Genomic DNA, 22,481 nt, shown 5'->3' on the forward strand with positions numbered 1-22,481 from the left:
ACGGTGGCAAGGAATTCCACAGATTAACCACCCTCTGGCTGAAGAAACTCCTCCACATTTCAGCTCTAAAAGGATGTCACTTTATTCTGAGGCTATACCATCAGATTCTAGGCTCTCCTTCTAATGGAAGCACCTCTCCATCCACTTTGTGTTGGCCTTCTAGTATCAGATAGTTTTCAATGAGATCTCCCCTCATCCTTTAGTCTACCTCAATCATACAGATTTAGTCAACGATCTTTATTTCATCCTATGAAATGCCGTCCATCATAAAATCTACAATTCACTCCCACAATCCTCAGTTCTTATCCATAATTGCTGTTTCGTTACTTGACCTTCAGATTGCCTTGTAGTCTCTAGTTGAACCTGATTCATTGTGATACCAACTAAAGCATCTGTTTTGGTTAAAACAGTGACTCACATCACTTAAGACCCTTTAACATCCATAAGAATGTAAACAATTGGAGCAAGAGTTGGTTATTCAGCTCTGCAGCCAGTTCTGTTATTTATCAAGATTGCAGCTGTTTTACTTTTTTTGCCATATCATCATTTTCCTGCACCATCTGTGTAATCTCTTGATTTCATGTATATTTATGATCATAAAAGCATAAGAAATAGCAGCACAATTAGGCCATTCGGCCCATTGTGTCTGCTGTGCCATTCTATCATGACTGATTTAATATCCCTCTCAACCCCATTCTCCTTCCTTATCCCTGTAACCTTTGACACCCAGATTAATCAAGAACCTATCAAACTTGCCTTAAATAGATCCAACGATTTGACCTGCACAGCTGTCTGTGGCAATGAATTTGACAGATTCACCACCCTATGGCTAAAGAAATGTTTCTTCATCTCCATTCTAATTGAATGTCCCTCTATTCTCAGGCTGTTCCCTCTGCTCTTGGACTCCCCCACTGTAGGAAATACCCTCTCCACATCTACTCCATCTAGGCCTTTCAATTTTCGATAGGTTTCTAAACTATCTTCTAAGCTATTCTTATCCTTCTAAACTATAGTGAGTACAGGACCAGAGCCATCAAATGCTCCTCATATGTTAATTTTTCCATTCCTGAGATCATTTTTGTGAACTTCCTCTGGACCCTTTCCAATGCCAGTGCATCTTTTCTCAGATAAGGGGCCAAAAACTGCTCGCAATATTGCAGGTGCAGTATGACTACTGCCTTATAAAGCCTCAGCATTATATCATTGCTTTTGAAACGAATGCTAACATTGCATTCCCTTCCTTATCACCAACTCAACTTGAAAGTTAACCTTTACCTTTACCTCATCCTCCCCTTAGGATTGTTCTTCTTTGGGATGCATCTTTCCTATACTTTCTAAAATGCTCCCTGAAGCTCCACCCATTGCAGTTCTGCCATCATCCCTGCTAGTGTCCCCTTCCAGTCAACTTTGGCCAACTCCTCGCTCATGCCTCTGTAATTCCGTTTGCTCCACTATAATATAGATAGGTCCAATTTTAGCTTCTCTTTCTCAAACTGCAGAGTGAATTTTATCATATTACGATCACTGTCCCCTAAGGATCCCTTTACCTTAAGCTCCCTAATTAAATCTGGGTCATAACATAACATCCAATCCAACACTGTCATTTCCCCTCATGGGTTCAACCACAAGGTGCTATAAAACACCATTTTGTAGGCATTCTAGAAATTCCCTCTCTTGGGATTCAGCAACAGCCTGATTTTTCCAATCTATCTGCATATTAAATCCTTCGTGATTATCACAACATTGCCCTTTATACATGCTTTTTCTATCTCCCATTGTAATGTGTAGCCCATGCCCTGGTTACTGCTCAGAGGCCAGTATATAACTCCCATCAGGGTCTTTATACCCTTGCAGTTTCTTAACTCCACCCACAAAAATTCTCCATCTTCCAATTCTATGTCACATCTTTCTAAGGATTTCATTTCTTATTTTTACCAAGGAGCCAGTTCTCCTCTGCTGACCTGGCAATCCTTTTGATACAATATGTACAAACACATATACACACCCACTTATGTATATATTTTTATACATATACATATATATCTTTTCTATATACTGTATATATAGTACATACATATATTAAGGAAATTGATAGATAGGCATCTCATGAGACCATGGATTTGCACCTTGGAAGGTTTCCAGGGTGCAGGCTTGGGCAAGGTTGTATGGAAGACCAGCAGTTGCCCATGCTGCAATTCTCCCCTCTCCATGCCACCGATGTTGTCCAAGGGAAGGGCACTAGGGCCAATACTGCTTGGCACCTGTGTCGTCACAGAGCAATGTGTGGTTAAGTGCCTTGCTCAAAGACACAACACGCTGCCTCAGCTGAGGCTCGAACTAGCGACCTTCAGATCACTAGACCGATGCCTTAACCACTTGGCCACGCGCCAACACATATTAAGGAAATTATATATAAATATATAGTAGATTCTAGTTAATTGGTCTATTGGTTAATTGGGGTATCCACTAATTTGGAACTACTCTTAAAGAACAAAATCAAATCGAGAAACTAGCCAGGATTCCCCTCTTTTATTTGGGACACTGTGTTGCTTAATTGGAGCAGGAGACTATTGCCATACATTTTCTAATTTGTGTCAGTCACATATACATCATGTAGCTGTTAGACATTACACCATGCTTAGAGCAAACAGCTTTTACATAGCATCACTTGCATGTTTGTATCAAAAAGCAGTGATTTTTGTCACTGATAGTTGGCAAGTAATAAAGAGTAAGACAATTCAGAACTGTTCTACTCACTGCGGTTTCAAGCATTCAGGCTTGGAGATGTCAGAAACAGCCGGGAGTGAAAATGAAACGATTTCACCGCTCCACCAAGTTAGGAACTACAAAGAATTTGAAGGTATCGACAATAATCGTGAATGTTACAATTAAAATGAAGATTTGGAGGATTCAATCATTGAATGCTTTGTTTGAAAGCAGTCCATTACCTGCACTAGGTGTCTGCACTGATTTTGTTCATTTGCAGTCAATCAAAAGAACATGTCAGCATACACTGGATGAATTCCTCCATTGATAACTATTAAGAATTAATACAGATTTTTATAGTACAGTAGTAGTTTTGGTATTATTCTAATTTATTCTGTATTTTATTTAAAAATATAATTTGTTACCTCGTTGAACAGTAGTTTGCCTTCTTTATACCTTTTTAACTATTTCCATGAAACTTCAGCTAACTGAAGTAGCTACATTATTGGACCAAAATTAACCGGAATCCACCGCATATATCATTTTGATTTCCTTAATCTTGATTTCCTTTATGTATCTTTGTTTCGAATGAATTGAGCCTCTGCAGTCCTGTGGAACAGAGAATATCAAAGGTGCAGTACCCTCTGAGTGAAGAAGTATCTCCTCAGCTTAGTGCTAAACACCCCACACCTTATCCTCACACTGGAATACCTGGCTCAAGACTCCTCAGTCAGGGGAAACTTCCTCCCTACATCCAGCATCTCAAACCTGGAGGAGTTTTGCAAGTTTCAACGGGATCTCCACCTCTTCTTCCAGACTCCAGTCTACAGTATACAGGCCTAGTCTCTCCTTGGAAAGACCTGCTATCCCTTGGACCAAGCTAGGTTCACTACCCTCCCTCTGGGTAAATAAATTATTTTTCATAACTGTACACAGCATTCCTAGTGCAATCTCGACAAGGCACCAAACAATTTCAGTAAGACTTCTGTATTCAGACCTCCAAAACATCCTGTGAGAATGAGCTTGCTCCTCATTGCTCATTTACGGTGGCTTTCAGTGGTTTGTTGCACAAGAACACTTTCAACATCAGCATTACCAATTTCTCACCATTTCAAAAAAAATGCTGTTTTTATGTTTCTATTCTCCAAAGTGGATGACCTCACATTTTCTATATTATATTGAACCTGCCCTTCACCTTGTCCATATCCTTTGAAGCCTTGTCACATCTCTTCCTTGTTATTAACCTATCTGGATTAGGTTCTTCAGCAAAGTTGGATTCCGTTCCCTTAGCTATAAGTTGCCAACTTCACATCATCAGGACATACCAAACTACTTGCAACTAATGAAGTACTTCTGAAGTGTACTTACTGCTATGATCCTTTGACTTAAGTAGCTTGATGTAAACGCAAGAGGAAGCGAATGCTGGAATAATTTGCTGGAGAAGATCACCAAGTCTAGCAGCATCTGTGGGAGGAAAAGAATAGTGGCCGTTTTAGGTCAAAGCCCTGCCTGATCAAAGTTAGAAGTAAATTTATTATCAAAATACATATGCTTCGCCGTATACAACCCTGCGATCGTGATGCAATTCTGAGTTGTTCCACCAGATTGTAACTTGATCTAAGTCCTACAGCAACAGACATGCTCAGGCCCTAATAATACACTGATGGGTCACTCATAGAACTCCTAAGCCTTGTAGAATATTTGCAGGAAATTTCCCATTCAACATTACTTCTTCAATAAAACATGGTTTATTGGATTTGCACATTAACAACTGCAAATATATATCCCTGAGGGAACCTATCAGTACTTTAATAAATGTCACAATGAGGTTTCCTTGTGATAAGAATTCCTTCCAAGTAGTCAGTTAGTGAAAATTATTTCTGACAATTCATAAGTGAAACATGCATGGCAACCTAAAAGCAGTCACATCAATATTCTCCACATACAGTCTTCTTAATATCAGGAATCCTCAAAACTTGCAACCCGAAGCTCTTCAGCTCAATTTATATCCCTTCAAATTACCTTTTACATTATAGGCAATTTCTTCCTTAGTTAAATGTTTTACAAATGCTCTTTTAATAAAATTTCATTATAATTGTAATAGAATAATGTTTTATAAATATATGTTATTTGCTCAAGTGTTGCTGGAACATAAATTGTTTCACTGTTTAATTTAAATTACATGATGAGGTGGTTAAAATAAGAGGTTTTGAAAAATCCAAGCTGCTTAAACATTTTAACCCTTTTTTGTTTCCCAGTGTAATTTATTGAGAGAAAACGATTTTGGTTCACATGTCATTGACCTGTTATTTGGAGAGGTTTTTGTATCAATGTCATTCCTTCCCTACAGAAATCTTCCAATGTTAGTATTTTAATGATTTTAGCGTTGCACTACTAGAAATCTTTTGTATGACATTAAGTTTTCCATATGAACATAGGAAGCAGGAACAAGAATAGGATGTTCAGCCATTTGTTAAACTATTGCTGATCTTCTTATTAAAGCCATCTTTCTGCATTGGTCCAATTTCCATTGCACTTACTTCTCTTCGTATCCAGAAATCTATCAGCCTCAGTTTTGGGTGAATTCAGTGAATACCCCCTGTGGTAAAGAATTCCAGAGTTTCACCATTCCCCCCTCATTGTCAAAGTCCTTGACCAACTACTGCTGATTTCTGACACTGTGACGATTGATTCTAGGCTCATAGAGTCATAGAACAGTACAGCATAGAAACAGGCCCATTGACCCATCTGGTCATGCCAAACTGTTGTCTTGCCTAAACCTGTCAACCTGCACGCAGACCGTAGCCCTCCATACCCCTACCATCCATGTACGTACCTATCCAAATTTCTCTAAAGTGTTGAAATTGAATCCACAGCCACTGCTTCCACTGGCAGCTCATTCCACACTCTCACCTCCGACTGAAGAAGTTCCCCTTTATGTTCCCCTTAAACAGTTCACATTTAACCCTTAACCCATGACCTCAAGTTCCAGTCGCACCCAGCATCAGTAGAAAAGGCCTGTTTCCAATTACCCTATCTATACCCATCATAATTTTGTATGCCTCTATTAAATCTCCCCTCATACTCCTCACTTAAGGGAATAGTCCTAACCTATACAAACCTTCCCTATAACTCAGGGCCTCAAGTCCCAGCATCATCCTTGTCAATTTTCTCTGCAAGGGTTGATTTATGAGGAGCACTTGATGGCTCTGGGCCTGTACTCTCTGGAGTTTAGAAGAATGGGGGGGGGGGCTCTCATTGAAACTCATCAAAAGCCCTCGATAGCATGGATGTGTAGAGGATGTTTTCTATAGTGGGGGAGCCTAAGACCAGAGGACACAGCCTCAATAGAGGGATATCCACTTAGAACAGAGATGAGGAGGAATTTCTTTAGCCAGAGAGTGGTGAATCTGTGGAATTTGTCGCCACAGTCGGTTGTGCATGCCAAGTCATTGGGTATATTTAAGGCAGAGGTTGATAGACTCTTGATTAGTCAGGGCATGAATGGTTACAGGGAGAAGGCAGGAGATTGGGACTGAGAAGGAAATGGATCAGTCATGATGAAATGGTGGAGCAGACTCAATGGACCAAATGGCTGAATTCTGTTCCTATATTTTATATTTTGTGGTAAGTAGTTGACCAGGACTGCACACAATACCCCAACTTCGACCTTACCAATGTTTTATAGAGCTTCACATAACATCCCAACTCTTGCACCCAAAATTTTGATTTGTGAAGCTCAGTGTAACCAAAGCTCCCTTTATGATCCTCTCTACCTGTGGTGCCACTCCTCTGTATGCAGGTTGTCAGGGCCTGTAGGAATTTTCTAAATTTCAATCAGATCTTCTCTACTCAATCTCTCATTCAGCAAACCAAATGTTCCTTGGAACCATTCTAGGGTGATCTTCACCAAGCTCTCTATATGGCAAGTACTATACATCAATTTTATTAAAAAGACCATAACTGTACACAGTACTCTGGAGTGGTCTTACCAAGGCACTATACAATTGCAATAAGACATCGTTCAATACTGTTGAGTTTAAATCCTGTCATAGTAAATGTGAACATAATTGTTTGCTGCATATACATGTTGGCTTTCAGTAACTAGTGCACAAGAGCACATTTGAACAGTACAGCCAATAGAATTGAATAGGAACTTAAGGGGACATTATCTATCAGGCTTACAAAGAAGGAGAAAGTGGGTGAGCGGAAAGAACTGGGGAGTAAATAGGCAGATAAATATACAGGTCAAGAAGGGAGTAGCATAGGCTGGATGGGCCAAGTGGCTTCTTTGCTGTATACTTATGACTCTTTGATTCAGCTGCAGCTCATATAAATGCCAAATGCATGCGGAGTGAGACATCCTCTGTTCATATGCTGAGAACTGAGAAGAGCAATGTAATTAATATATTCAGTGACAACTCCCTATCAGTAAAATTTCTCTGCACAGATTTTGTTTAATAGGCTGGTATAAAACCTCTAAGCTGAGCTAAGATTGTGCACATATGATTCCTTTTCAGTAATGGCTTTACTACAGTACCACAATGGTCTGTACTGGACTACAATGATTCAAGATTGTTTATTAATATTCAAAATGATTGTTACTCCAGATCTGATGCACAATAAAATACACAGTAAGCATAAATAACGCAATAAAAACATAATAAATATACATATATACATACACTCAGTTGCCACTCACCTGTACACCTGCTCATTAATGTAATCTAATCAGCCAATCATGTGGCAGCAATTCAATGCATAAAAGCATGCTGACATGGTCAAGAGGTTCAGTTGTTGTTCAGAACAAATATCAGAATGGGGAAGAAATGTGATCTAAGTGATTTGAGATTCTTAGGAGCTCCAAATTTCCTAAGATTTTTACGAACCATCTCTAGAGTTTACAGAGAATGGTGCAAAAAAATAAAATCCACAGAGTCTGTGGGTGAAAATGTATTATTATTGAGAGAGGTCAGCGGAGACTGGCCAGATTGGATCAAGCTGACAGGAAGGTGACAGTAACTCAAATAACCACGCATTACAACAGTGGCGTGCAGAGCGCATCTCTGAATGCACAGCACATCCTGTCTTGAAGTGGATGTGCTACAGCAGCAGAAGACCAAGAATGTACACTCAGTGGCCACTTATTAGGCACAGGAGGTACAAAATAAAGTGGCCACTGAGTACTGTTTACCACCAATATAACTTCAGTGCAAAACTACTTTAGGATGCATTTACATCCAGATGTTTATTTCTATCACTGAATTTGATTGCATGGATAACTATCTTGGTTAATCTTCTGTTTGCTCTTCTTAGGTTTTCTATCCTTTTCCTCTATAGCTGTAAAACTTAGTGAATCACAAAGGGTTATTACCATGATGTATCATAAAGGAAGCCCTTCTTCTATCCCTGAAAACATGCACTACACACAAAATTAATATTCATAGAAAGAAAGTTGTGAATTCTTTTCAGGAAATCTAATGATAATCTACCAACAAGATGGAAAGGGATTAACATTTGAAATACCTTTGAATGGATTTTGGAGTATTGTGAGCTGCTTTTGGCCTACTTATGTAAGGAAGGTGCTGCTGGCATTAGGGATGGTCTAGAGGAAGTCAACATGAATGAACCCAGGAATTAAAGTGTTAAAGTATGAGGCTGTTTGATGGCTGTGAGCCTGTACTCACAGGAGTTCAGAAGAATGAGGGGGGATCTTATTGAAACCCATGGACTATTGAAAAGCTGAGTTAGAGTGGACGTGGAAAGGATGTTTCCTAGTGTGGGAGAGTTATGACAAGAGGGTACAGCCTCAAAATTCAGGGACTTAGGAAAAGAGATGAGGAGCAATTTCTTTAGCCAGAGAGTGGTGAATCTGAAATTCATTGCCACAGACAGCTCATTGGCTATATTTAAAGTGGAGGTTGATAGGTTCTTGATTAGTAAGGGAGTAAAAGGTTACGGGGACAAGGCAGAAGAAAGGGATTGAGAGAAGTAATAACTCAGCCATGATGGAATGGTGGAATAGACTGGATAGGCCACATGGCCTAACTCTGCTTGTATGTCTTATGTCTAATGTATTGGTTTTATTCAAGACACGGTCAGGGACATTTACGCACCCTCTTACCTCAGGTTAAAGGTTTTATACCAGCATGTTAACTAAACCCTCTGTGGTGAAATGTTGGCTCCATAGGGAGTTGCCACTGAAAATATTAGTTGCTCTGCCGTTGTCAGCTCTTCAGCAACAAGCCCCACATCAAGTGAGGATATCTCACCCCAACAAACATTAGCAACTTGGTTGGCATTCTGTGGCTTATGGATTTTCTGCAATTGTTAACCTGAAGATATATGGGAACATCAACACTGGTTAGTAACAATCAATATCTTCATCAGTATTGATTAATGAGTAGTGTGTTTATTTTATTTTTTCATTGTGGACTTCCCTTTTCCCCCTACTGGTTGGTAAAAGGGGAGTTAAAATTTAAAACCTGACAAATTTATTCAGAATACAATATCTTCGTGCGCGTGTGTGTGTACACAAATGCATAGATATACAAAGATTCAAAGTACATTTATCTTCAAAATATGTATGCGGTATACAATCCTGTAATTCATCTTCCCATAGGCAGCCACGATACAAAGAAACACCATGGAACCTGTTCAAAGAACACATCAAACACCCAGTGCACAAAAAAAGAACAAATCATGCAAACAGCAAAAAAAAAACGAGCAAGAAACACAGAATATAAAACATCAAACCACACAGTCATTGAAACAGGCTAGGACTGTTCGGTTCAGTTCCGTTCAATTTAGCACTGTGTTGTTTACTGACAGCAACCTGCAGAGCCAGTCTGCCCCGATCAAAAATCACACAAAATAGCAATGACCTGAAACCAGAACAAACTTAACATCGAACACAGAGTCGAATCCACAAACGGCGTCAATTAAACCTTGCTCAAGATCCAAGAACCAGTATCAAGCAAGAGGGAGAGGTCAAATGCAGATACCTTCCTCTGGGAGCAGTGAGTGAGAGAGAGAGAAACCAGTCAAACGCAGGCTGACGGCACTGAACTCCCACTCACCTTCTGCTCTTGTCATTGATTTCAATTTTGCTCTGCGAGGTTGGCAAGAAACGGAGTCGATCGTGGGCTCGTACCCTGTCTCTGGTCTTCTCAGTCCCCGGGCCTGACACTCCACTTAAAACCTCACCGAACCCTTGGAGAGTGTAAAGCACCAGATCACTCAATCGACCAAAAACACACCATCAAAATATAAATCACAAGTTCCAGTGGTAGCCAGATCATATTTTGAAAGATGAAGAATTAGTAAAAGAAGCAGCTTCATGAACTATCACCTTTAGTGGTGTTGTTCACTGGCACCACCTTCTTCCAACAATACATAGATATAACTCTATTCATTTTATTTGTCTTTATGACGAGTGTGTGGTATTAGGTGGGAGAAGGGAGGGTCTAGATTAGAAATGGAATATTTGACAATATTGTTTACTCCAATATTAGAATATAACAAATTATCCATTGATTATAAGATCACATTTTATGAGGACTTGGTGTGTAAACTGGCTGTCGAGCTTCCAATACTGCAGCTGCTGCAGATATGACCATATGACCATAAGCCATAGGAGCAGAATTAGGTCATCTGGCTCATTGAAGGGATATGGGGATAAGGCAGGGAAAGGGTACTGATTGTGGATGATCAGCAATGATTACAGTGAATGGTGGTGCTGGCTCGAAGGGCTGAATGGCCTACTCCTGCACCTATTGTCTATTGTCTATTGAGTCTGCTCCACCATTCAATCATGGCTCATCCTTTTTTTAATTTTCTGTTCCTCAACCTCAGTTCCCAGCCATCTCCCCGTAACCTTTGATGCCATGTCCAATCAAGAACCTGTCAAGTTCTGCCTTAAATACACCCAACAACCCGGCCTCCACAGCTGCATGTGGCAATAAACTCCACAGATTCACCACCCTTTGGCAAAAGAAATTTCTCCGCATCTCCCTTTTGAAAGGGCGCCCCTCTATCCTGAGTCTGTGCCCTCTTATCCTAGACTCTCCCACCATGGGAAGCATCCTTTCCACATCTACTCTGTCTAGGCCTTTCAACAGTCGAAAGGTTTCAATGAGATCCCCTCTCATCCAGCAATTACAGACCCAGAGCCATCAAACATTCCTTGTAAGATAACCCTTTCATTTCTAAAATCATCCTTGTGAACCTCCTCTGGACCTTCTCCATGCCAGCACATCATTTCGAAGATGAGGGGCCCAAAACTGTTAATAATACTCAAGGTGAGGCCTCACCAGTGCCTTATAAAGCCTCAGCATCACATCCTTGCTCTTGTATTCTTGAAATGAATGCTAACATGGCATTTGCCTTCCTCACCAGCACAAGTTAACCTTCAGGTTGATTTGCACAAGGACTCCCAGGTCATATGAGTGTTATGATTTCCACCAGCTCAGGACCATCTGGCACTGCAGCACATTATCTGCCCTATCATACCTAAATGAAATTAATTCCTTCATTTAATTAAGTCAGTGCATTTAATTCTGTTGTTATTGCCTTAATGCCCAGTGAAGAGCTACCAGTCCATCCCTAGACCTGATCACTTGGCTGTCCTTCTCCTACCTGCATACAGGCAGTGGCTAAGGAGGAAGCCTCCAGAGACAAGGACAACAACGGAGGCAAAGGGGCGGCTACAGGACTGCTTGGAGTCGGTAGACTGGGCTGTGTTCAAGGACCCATCAGAGGATCTGAATGAATGCACCACAGTCGTTATGGGTGTTAATAAAAACAGTCGTAGACGAGTGTGTCCCCACAACATCATTCAGAGTTTTCCCCAACCAGAAGCCCTGGATGAACCAAGAGATCCTCATTCTGCTGAGGACCAGACAGAGGCATTGAGGTCTAGCAACCAAATAAGATAAAAGACGTCCAGGTACGCTCTCCAGAAAGCTATCTCACGGGCAAAGTGACAATTTCAGTCCAAAATTGAATCACTGAATGATGCTCGACAGCTTGAATGCTATTGCCTCTTACAAATTGAAACCAAGCAACTACGGCTTCACTCCCAGATGAGCTCAATGCCTTCTATACTCGCTTTGACTATCAAAACATGGAGGAACCTTCATAAACTCCCACAGCCCCCAATAACCCTGTGGCTTCTGTTTCTGAAGCCAACATGAGAGCATCCTTCAGGAAGGTCAACCCAAGGAAAGCATCCAGCCCGGATGGAGGCCCCTGGTCAAGTACTGAAGTCCTGAGCTGTTCAACTGGCTGTACTGTCCACCAATATCTTTAACCTCTTGCTTCAAGCAGGCTTCAATTACACCGGTGCCTGAGGAGAACATGGTAACCTGCCTGAATGACTATCATCCAGTACCACGGTGATGAAGTGCTTTGAGAGGTTGGTGATGAAGCCTATCAACTCCTGCCTGAGAAGCAACTTGGATCTGCTCCAATTTACCTACTGGCACAACACATCCACAGCAAATATCATTTCATTGGCTCCTCACTCAACTCTGGCATATCTGCTCAGCAAAGATGCATACAGCAAGACATTCTTTATTGGCTACGGCTTAGCATTCACTACCATCATCCCCTCAAAACCAATCAATCAGCTTCAAGACCACGGCCTCAATACCTCTTTGTGAAGTTGAATTCTCAATTTCCTCTCTCGCAGATGCCCGACAGTTCGGATTGGCAACAACATCTCCTCCACAATCTCCATCACCACAGGAGCACCACAAGCCTCTGTTTAGCCCCCGTCTATTCACCTCAAAATTAGGACTGTGAGGCTAAGCACAGTATATGGTGACAGACAGTACATGTACTTTGATAGTTGAAGTACAAGTTTCAAAGTCGAACGTTGAAGAGCCTCTCTCAAAGTCCATACTCCCTCGACACAGAAAAGGCTGTGCTAAAAACATGTGGTTCTGGCTCCACAGGCTTATTTTCCGAAGTACCGCTAATTCTGAGTCACCTGACTTCGGTTAACCGGTCCTAGCTAGTTACTCAGTTACCCAGGAGACTGCAGGATAAAGCCCTGTAAAAGAGCAGGAGACTTGTTCTGTGCCTTTACTACCTGTGCAGTTGACAATCCTTATCCTGGACCAATGTGAGCCTAGTGTCTTTCCAGCAAGGATAGAGCAAACTAGTCTATGACCCAATTTCCAGCTCATGCACTGTGTTAAGATCGCTCTTGACATTTTTCGTCTGATACTAGAGGACTTGCTCTTAAGGTGAGAAGAGGTAAATTCAAAGGAGATGTGCAGTAGAGGTTTTTACACCAAGGAATGGGTGCCTGAAATGTGCTGCCAGAGGTTGTGGTGGAGGCAAATATGATAGAGTCATTTAAAAGGCCCTTATAGGCACATGAATGGATCGAGAGGGACATTGTTCAGGCAGAATGGATTAGTCTAGTCAAATTACCGACCTGATGAAAGGTCTGGGCCTGAAACATTGACTGTTTACTCTTTTCCATAGATGCTGCCCAGCCTGCTGAGTTCCTCCAGCTTTTTGTGTGTGGTGCTTAAATTACTATTTTAGTTAGTTTGATGCTTTCTTTGAAAGGGTTCCATGGTGCTTCTTTGCTTCGAGGCTGTCCACAGGAAGATGAATCTCAGGGTTGTATACTGCATGCATACTTCGATAATAAATGTACTTTGAATCTTTTTCTCCCTCAATATGTTTGCCCTTGACCCTTTAATTACCGAAGGTGTCTACTGTTAGTTTTGAACATTATTGAGGTATGGAGCACATTATATGGGAAATACTTCAAACCCAAATTGAGGAGGTAGGGCTTGATGCAAAGCAGCCAAAATCAAACTGAAAGAAGGGGTAGGCTTGAGGGGCCGAGTGGTCTGCTCCTGCTTATAAAATCATAGAGAATAGCAGCACAGAAACACGACTTTCAGTCCAACTCGACAATGATGCCCATCCAAGCTAGTCCCATTTGCCAGTGTTGTTCCCATAATCTTCTAAACTATTCTCCTGGCATAATTTACATATTACTATTTATGGTTTTATTACTATTTATTATTTATGGTGCAACTGTAACGAAAACCAATTTCCCCCGGGATCAATAAAGTATGACTATGACTCTGACTATCTATGTACCTGTCCAGCTATCTTTTTAAATATTGTTATTGTACCTCCCTCAACCCTTTCTTCTGGCACTTTGTTCCATATCCACACCACCCTCTGTGTAAAGAAGTTACACCTCAGGTCTCTTTTAAATTGTGCCCTGCTCACCTTAAACCTACGCCCTCTAATTTCTGATTATCTTTCCCTAGGAAAAAGATTGCATGCATTCTATGCCCCTCGTGATTTTATACACTTCTATAAGGTCACCTCCAGTTTCCTACAATCCAAAGAATAAAGTGCTAGCCTGCCCTACTTCTCCCTTCTCCTGGCAATATCCTCGTAAGTGCTCCTTTTTAGTGATCTTATGTTCTCCCTTCAAATTATTAGACGGACAGATAGAACTTTCCCCTTGAAGTCCACCTGCCTCTCTAACATTAAAGAGCACCATTATTAAAGCAACATCGGAGACCAGTCTCACATAATTATGTTACTTCGTTTTTTTTCCCCCAATCTTTACAGTGGGATGCAGGTGATCCCACAAGGTGTACGAGGAATGAGGCCGGCTTCTGGAAATATAACGTGGAAATTAGCTGTTTGTGGACACAGCTGTTTGAGTCTCCTGCCAGTGCCGGCTCGTTCACTTTGTTTTTCTGCTCTCCTCCACAGCTGAGCACACGAACCTCGAGCCTTCGGGGAACGCCGTCTGTGTACTGCGAGGCCAAGCTGGCAGCCGAGGACTACCAGGCCGCCAAGCAGCAGCTGTTTAAGGCGTTGCAGAGAGCTGACCTGGGCACGTGGGTAAAGAAGCCCCCAGAACAGGACCAGTTCTTGCCCGCTGCGTAGAGATGACAGCACAGACCACGGCTTGTAATGTTCAAAGTGAACTTCAGTAAAGGAGAAAGTAAAAGCAAACCTCAAAATCTCCTCCTTTCTTCGGAAGACAGCTCCCATCATTGCCTCATCGAACCTGCTCACTCCTGTTTCCACAGATGGTGTTCATAGCAATGCAGACGCCAACAGCTCCATTGGTAATGAACTGCTCTATGGAATCCTCCAGTTCTTAACCTATAGCAGAAAGGCATTCACCCACCAACTGTTGGCCTAACAAAAGACATGACGAACAGTCTGAGGGCAAAATTGAATTGTAAAATCAACCCTTCATCTACTTCTCTGATAAGGTGCTTCTTTCCTCTCGCGCATATACATTTTGTGGTGGCCATTGAATACAATTTTATAATCAATTTCTTATTAATCTGATATTTATATCCAGGCCTCCTGGTGCACAAGCATTGAGATTCTGTCCAATTACTGTCCAAGCTTTGAGAAGCTGGCAATGATTGTTAATTAAACTTTGATCTGAAACAAATAGAGGCCGAGCTGGCTGAGCAGACATTTTTCCAGCATCTCTCCGGGCCTGTAGAGGTCGCTGCTGTGGGAAATGAGTCCCATCTGTCCGAGAGGCAAGTGAGCTAAAACCAAATAGGGAGAAGTTCATTGAAGCACAACAACCCTTCGCTGGAGTTGAGAGGGACCTCACACTGAGGTGCTTTTAGTTTGGATTAGGTGTGAAACAATAGCTAAAGGGATTAATGGTCATAGATGTCCTGGTTTAAGAATTGCACAGATAACAAGCGGCCTGGCAACTGAGGAATTGATCGAGTGCTTAACAGCGACCAGCCCAAGAGCATTGAATCAGCCTTGAGTGAGTGAAATTGCTACAACTTACAGCTGCGTACTTTCCACTTGAGAAGTGAGAAGTGGCTGTTGTAAGTGGCAGGTGGGAGGGTGCGATGTTAGCATACTATACACATAATTCAGGCCAGCTTGGAAGGAGGCTCACAGTCCTCACGACTGAGACGGTGCAGTGCTGCTTTACTATGCAAATCAGGTCCTGTGGTTGTTGAAGAACTCCTGCTGCAGAACATGGGGACAACTAGGTGAAATCCATCTGAGCTACTGGCAGTCCAAACAGGGTTGTCTGACAAACTCTGCAAGCATTCTAAGTGATACTTTCTTAAAAAGGAACAGGAAAATAATCTGGAGGGTTACCAGTCGAGTTTTGAATCACCCCCACATGAAGCTACCTGCAGACCAGCGTAATGAGTTCACCCTAAAAGTTATGTTTGACTTCATATCATTACAGTTGATATTATTTATCTACAGTAAATATTCAAAGGGCTTTGATGAGCTGGCGTATAACAGCAGACTAAAGAATGTGAATGTATGTGGACTCAGAAGATGTGTTTTAGCTTTTCAAGGCCACAAAGGAAGCAAAGTTCCAGAGCTTATTGCTCGAGGGATGGAAATGAAATGTGGTGACATTATGCTACATTGAGCCTTGGTTAGACCAGACTAAGAGCAATGTGTGTAGGACTGAATAGAAGCGATGTAGAGATGTTGCAGAGAAGATTGACATGGATTATACCAGAACTGTAAGTGTAGACACAACGAGAACAGTTGAACAAACTGGGTCTCTCCTCTTGTGGAAGCTCAAGCAGTGACCTAACTTCAAGTGATGAAAGTTTTGAAAAGAGTCCTGTCTGAGAACCCTCTCCTCGTGGATTCCTTTATCACTCCTATCAATCAACTTAGGATCTAAATCCCTTTGTTCACCTTTTCTTCATTCCCCACTCCCTACCATTATGTTACCCAGATAATTTACCCTTCCCCAATCTGCTTCTATCTGCCCTTCACCATTACACTTATCCTCCTGGGTTTCTCCTCCCTTGGCCTACCTCTCCTATCCGCTCCCCAATCTGCCTCCGTCTGCCCATCACCAATACACTTATCTTCGTGGTTTCTCCTTCCTTGGCCTACCTCTCCTATCCACTCACCAATCTGCTTCTATCTGTCCATCAAACTTCCAATATCAGTTTCCAGTTCCACACTACCTTCCCACTCCCCCTCACCCACCTGGCTAATCCATCCATTAACCCCACCTAACCCAACTCCCACCATCGCCTACCACCCCCCTCCCCTATACTGGTTTTCCTCTCTCTATACTCTCAGTCCTAATGCAGGGTCTCACCCAAAGCATCAATTGTCTCTTTGCCTCCGCAGATCCATTTGGTCCACTGAGGTCCTGCAACGGTTTATCTGGATTCCAGCATCTTCAATTTGGATACAGAGAAAATGTTCCCACGTGTTGAGAGCATGTAACTAGAGGCCACCATTTTGAAAAAGTCACCAAGAAATCCAATAGGGAATTTAAAAGAAACTTCTTCACCTGAAGAATATTGAGTACATGATAGTGGCTACCAAAGGGAGAGGTTGGAATGAATAGTGTAGATATATTTACATGGGGATGGACAAACAGATGAGTGAGAAGGTAATAGGTTTAATGAGGAAATGCAAGAGGAGATTCAAGTGCAGCATGCACACCAGCATAGAGCAGTTGGGCTGAATGGCCTCAGAATCAGTTATTTATTATCACTGTCCTATGTGATGCGAACTTTGTTGTTCTGCAACATAAAAATTATAAGAAATTATGAAGTAAGCAAATAGTGCAAAAGCAAAGGAATAACAAGGTAGTAACACACACAACGTGCTGGAGGAACTGGAGCAAGGTAGTATTCATGAGTTAATGGACCATTCATAAGACAGGGGAGGATGAAGCTGTTTCTGAACTTTTGTGGGGGGGGGTGGGTTCAGACTCCTGTACCTTGTCCTGGATGGGAAGGTTATTTAGTAATGGATTCGGCCTTGTTGAGGCAATGCTTCATCAAGGAGGAAGAGTTGTGTCCATGATGCAGCTAGCTGAATCTACAACTTTAGAAATCTCTTGAAATCCAGTGCACTGGAGCCTCCACACCAGGCTGTAATGGAGTGAGTCAGGATGCTCTAGAGCTTTTGGTGACATACCAAATGTCCTTAAACTCCTAACAAGTTTGAGCAGCTGGCATGCTTTTTTTCATAATTGCATCAACGTGCGGGAAAATCCTCAGAGATGTTGACACCCAGGAACTTAAAGCTGCTCCCTCTTTTCATCACTGACCCTTCAATGAATACTGGTGTGTGTTCTCCCGATTTCCCCTTCCTGAGGTCCACAATCAACTCCTTGCTCTTACTGACACTGAGTGGAAGATTGTTCTTCTTGCAATACCATTCCACCAGCCAATCTACCTCACTCCCTGTACGCCTCCTCATTGCCGTCTGAGATTTTACCAGCCACGGTGGTAACATTTGCAAATTTATAAATGGCGTTTGAGCTGTGCTTAGCCACACTGTCATTAGCGTAGAGAGTGTAGGGCAGCAGGATAAGGATGCATTCTAGGAAAAGGTGTATCTGAGTTAATTATCAGCAAAGAGATGTTATCACCGATCCCTGCTGACTTTAGTGCCGTTGACGTAGGCAGGAGCACGTGCCCTGCCTCCCTTGCTGAAGTCAATGACCTGCTCTTCTGTTGACATGAAGGGAATGGATGTTGTCATGACACCATGTCACTAAGCTCTCCACCTTCCTTCCCTTCCCAGTGAACTCGTCGAATTCTCTGCACGCTTTGAACAGCAGGGGATTGGTATGGCACCACCCACCCTGACATCCTCCGGTGCACCTGACCCACAGTCACCACTGCAGACGTACGATTAGCCTTTCTGAGAGTGAGCCCATGGAAAAAATCTGGCTCAGAATGGTGGCTTAGACGGTATCCCTGGCCCTGTCCTTATATCCTGCGGAGATCAGCTGGCTGAAGTATTTACAGACATTTTTAAAACTCTCCCTGCATCAGTCTGAGGCTTCCACCTGCTTTAAGAAGACATCCATCATTCTGGTACCTAAGGAAGACAAGATAACAGGCCTTAATGACTACTGCCAAGTGTCTCTGACATCCAGCATTGCGAAGTGCTTCAAGAGACTGGCCTTGGCAGTCATTAACTCCAGCCTCCCAAACAACTTCGACCCACATCAATTCACCTACCACCAAAATAGTTCAGGATCAGAATCAGAATCAGGTTTATTATCACCGGCATGTGACGTGAAATTTGTTAACTCAGCAGCAGCAGTTCAATGCAATACATAATCTAGCAGAGAGAGAGAAAAAAATAATCATAATAAATAAAATAAAACGTAACAGTAAATAAACAAATAAATCAATTACGTATATTGAATAGATTTTTTAAAATGTGCAAAAACAGAAATACTGCATATTAAAAAAAAGTGAGGTAGTGTCCAAAGCTTCAGTGTCCATTTAGGAATCGGATGGCAGAGGGGAAGAAGCTGTTCCTGAATCACTGAGTGTGTGCCTTCAGGCTCCTGTATCTCCTACCTGATGGTAACAGTGAGAAAAGGGCATGCCCTGGGTGCTGGAGATCCTTAATAATGGACGCTGCCTTTCTGAGACACCGCTCCCTAATGATGTCCTGGGTACTTTGTAAGCTAGTGCCCAAGGTGGAGCTGACTAGATTTACAACCTTCTGCAGCTTCTTTCGGTCCTGTGCAGTAGCCCCTCCATACCAGACGGTGATGCAGCCTGTCAGAATGCTCTCCATGGAACAACTATAGAAGTTTTTGAGTGTATTTGTTGACATGCCAAATCCCTTCAAACTCCTATTAAAGTATAGCTGCTGTCTTGCCTTCTTTATGACTACATCGATATGTTGGGACCAGGTTAGTTCCTCAGAGATCTTGACACCAAGGAACTTGAAGCTGCTCACTCTCCCCACTTCTGACTCCTCTATGAGGATTTGGTATGTGTTCATTCGTCTTACCCTTCCAGAAGTCCACAATCAGCTCTTTCGTCTTACTAACATTAACTGCCAGGCTGTCTAAGACAGATGACACTCCCTGGCCCTACACTCATATCTGTAGCATCCAGACAGTAGAGGCACCTGCATCTAACAATTGCCTATTGATTACAGCTCTGCCTTCAATACTATAATTTCAAACTGACTCATCACCAAACTTTGAGATCTGAGAATCAACACCTCCCACGGCAACTTGTTGACCAACAGACCGCAATCAGTAAGAACAGACAGCAATACCTCTGCCATGATCATTCTGAACACTGGTGATGCACAAGGTTCTGACCTCAGTTCCCTGCTCTACTCCTAGTACACTCATGACTGCGTGGCCGTTTTCTGTTCTAGTCCCATCGGCAGGCTTGCAGATGATACCACTGTAGCAGGCTGTATCTCAAGTAATGATCTACAGGGTTGGTAATAGCCATGGCATACTCATTCAGATCCAGAAACAAATATCTGAATATGGTCCAGTCCACCAATTCAAAGCGGTCCTGTATATGCTCTTCCACCTCCCTTGACCATACCCTTCTTTCTGGTCCTCACTACTGCTGCTGCGGCCCTCAGTTCCTGCCCTTACGTGGGGAGTAGAAGTACAGCCAGGAGATCGGACTCACCAAAGTGCAGGCATGCGATAGCACAGGAAGCATTCTTGATAGTGGTGTAACAGGTATTGAGTGTATTGGCTCCTCTGGTTCCGTAGGTGACATGCTGGTGGTAGTCCGTCAGAATTCTTTTCAAGCTAACTTGACTGAGGTCCCCCACCAATGATCAGGAGGGTGTCAAGGTGCAGTGTTATCACAGTGCTCAGCTCCTCCAGAACCAGCTTGTCATTTTCCAAGGGTGGGATGTACCTAACTTGTGCTTACCAGCTGGCTGGAGTGGTCAAGAGCATCTCCAATGCTCACTGATGTCGTCAGAATTTCCTCTGCTTCAAAGGGCAGCAATCATACCAGTGCCCAACGGGAGCAGGAAGGCCCATTACAGCTCCGTTAATTATATGTCATCTGCAGTAATTTTACTGTGTGTTTATGGTACATTATCACCGAGACACTTTGGAATGGGTAGGTTTTATTATCTTGATTTAAGTTTGAAATAGATGAGTTGACATGCTTAGCTGAGCATAAACATGAGAATCAGAATCTGGTTTAATATCACTGACATAAGTCTGAAATATTTTGCGGATTCTGGAAATCCAGAGTAACACAAACAGGAACTCAACAGCTCTGGCAGCATCCATGCCGAGGGATTAAGGCCCAGACCATTCATCAGGACTGATGAAGAGTCAAGACCCAAAACGTTGACTCTCCATTGATGCTGCTAACTTACTAAGTTCCTCCAGCATTTTGTGTATGTGTTATTATGCTTAGCTGAGGCTCAGTCTTATAAGAAATGAACCCAACTTCAAAGAAAGGAAAGATGAGATGGCTGGTACCCTTGGACATCCTGAGTCCAAATCAATTCCAGTCCCGAGAAGTGAATGGAGGCACATGAGGAGCTGAAGGTGCTGGAATTCTGGAGCAACACTCAAAATATGCTGGAGGATCTCGACAATCCTGATGAAGGGTCCTGGCCCCTGATGCCAACTGATCATCCCCTCCTTGGATGTTGCCTGGCCTACTGAGTTCCTCCGCATCTTTTGTGTGTTGTCCAAGAAGGGAATGGCTCCAAACAAAAATATCACCATATTCACTCTCCTCAAAATCCTATTTGCCTATGCAGCAATTTTCAAATGTTCAATTATCTCAACATTTTGATACTGTAGTAAGTGAGCACGGCAGCCTCCACCTTTTGTGCAAAAAGACTAGAGTTGGAGACTTATAATACATGGGTTCAAGGATTTGCATACTTAAGCAGCCTGTTTTGGGCAGGGGACTGGGCTCACATTTAAAGCCCAGTTGGTTCAGGCAGTTCCTAGGTGTGTCCAAGATGCCCTATCCAGCACCATCTCCCAATGGCAGACCAGCACAGGCTGCGAGTTCATTAAACACCACAAGCTGAGCACTGGAGGACACCAGTGAAGAGGATGAAAGCATAACCTTCAGGAACCCAGCCCATGGGTTCTCAGGGGTCCTGTGCCCTCCAGCACCTTCTTACAGAAACCTTTCTTCTCCGTGTGATAGACCCACAATCAGTTTTCTTTCTCAAGGAAAGACTCAGGCATCACTGTGTTTTGTTTGGAGCAGACGCTTTAAACTTGTGCTGCATATTTCTGCTGTATAGAGAACGTCCATCATTTCCCACAGTGCAGCTTACACAAAGATGGGAGCAGGATACTCCAGGTCTATGGCAGGAACAAAGAGAGGCACCGGAGAGCTCAGGAAACACAGGAAGTGAAAATGGCAGCTTTTCCTTTCAGGATTTTTGTCCTGGTGTAAACGTGTGGCTCCGGACTCATTTTTCTTTTAATTCAGCCCCATTAACAGAAAAACGTTTCCTTTCCCCCTGGAATTTGTTCTTGATTCATAAGTCATGATCTTATGAACCAGCGTTTTCCATTTGAGTCCAACGTGTGTTCCCTGATATTTTTGCTGTCTTCATTTTTAAATTTCATATTTAACAAATGTAAAAAGATTACTATTCTGTGTCGTGTGACACGACATGTAACAAGATTGGGTACTTTTGTTCAGCTCTGTTAGCATCTGAGAGAGTGCAAGTCTATTTTGAGGATGTAAAAAGTGTGTAATGCAATTGGAGCCTTGTACATAAAATAAAATATTGAACATGCAACTTAAAATATGGCTGTCCTGCCAATATTTCCTCCAACACTGGTGATAATGAGATGAACGTTTTCCACCTGAAGTCAAATGAAAGACTACATCGGAGTAACACACACAAAGAATTGGAGGAACTCAATGGATCAGGCAGCATCTGTGGCGAGAAAGGTGCAGTCGACATTTCGGGCCAAGTTCCTTCATCAGGACAGGAAAGGAAGGGGTCAGAAG

The 22,481-nt window shown here is 42.5% G+C and overlaps 1 protein-coding gene across 2 annotated transcripts in view; it reads left to right on the plus strand.

Moving 5' to 3' along the window:
• The window catches only part of adarb2 (adenosine deaminase RNA specific B2 (inactive)), an 832,269-nt gene extending 810,015 nt beyond the window's left edge, over positions 1-22,254 (plus strand). For both annotated transcript variants that reach the window (XM_063044383.1, XM_063044384.1), the window contains one exon: positions 14,467-22,254. In XM_063044383.1, the coding sequence (XP_062900453.1) occupies positions 14,467-14,643 (177 nt within the window). In that variant the 3' untranslated portion in view covers positions 14,644-22,254. The remainder of the gene's footprint in view (positions 1-14,466) is intronic.
• The last annotated feature ends 227 nt before the right edge of the window (positions 22,255-22,481 follow it).

The sequence above is a fragment of the Mobula hypostoma genome, chromosome 3 (genome assembly GCF_963921235.1).
Source record: "Mobula hypostoma chromosome 3, sMobHyp1.1, whole genome shotgun sequence".
In the NCBI taxonomy this organism is placed as follows: Eukaryota; Metazoa; Chordata; class Chondrichthyes; order Myliobatiformes; family Myliobatidae; genus Mobula; species Mobula hypostoma.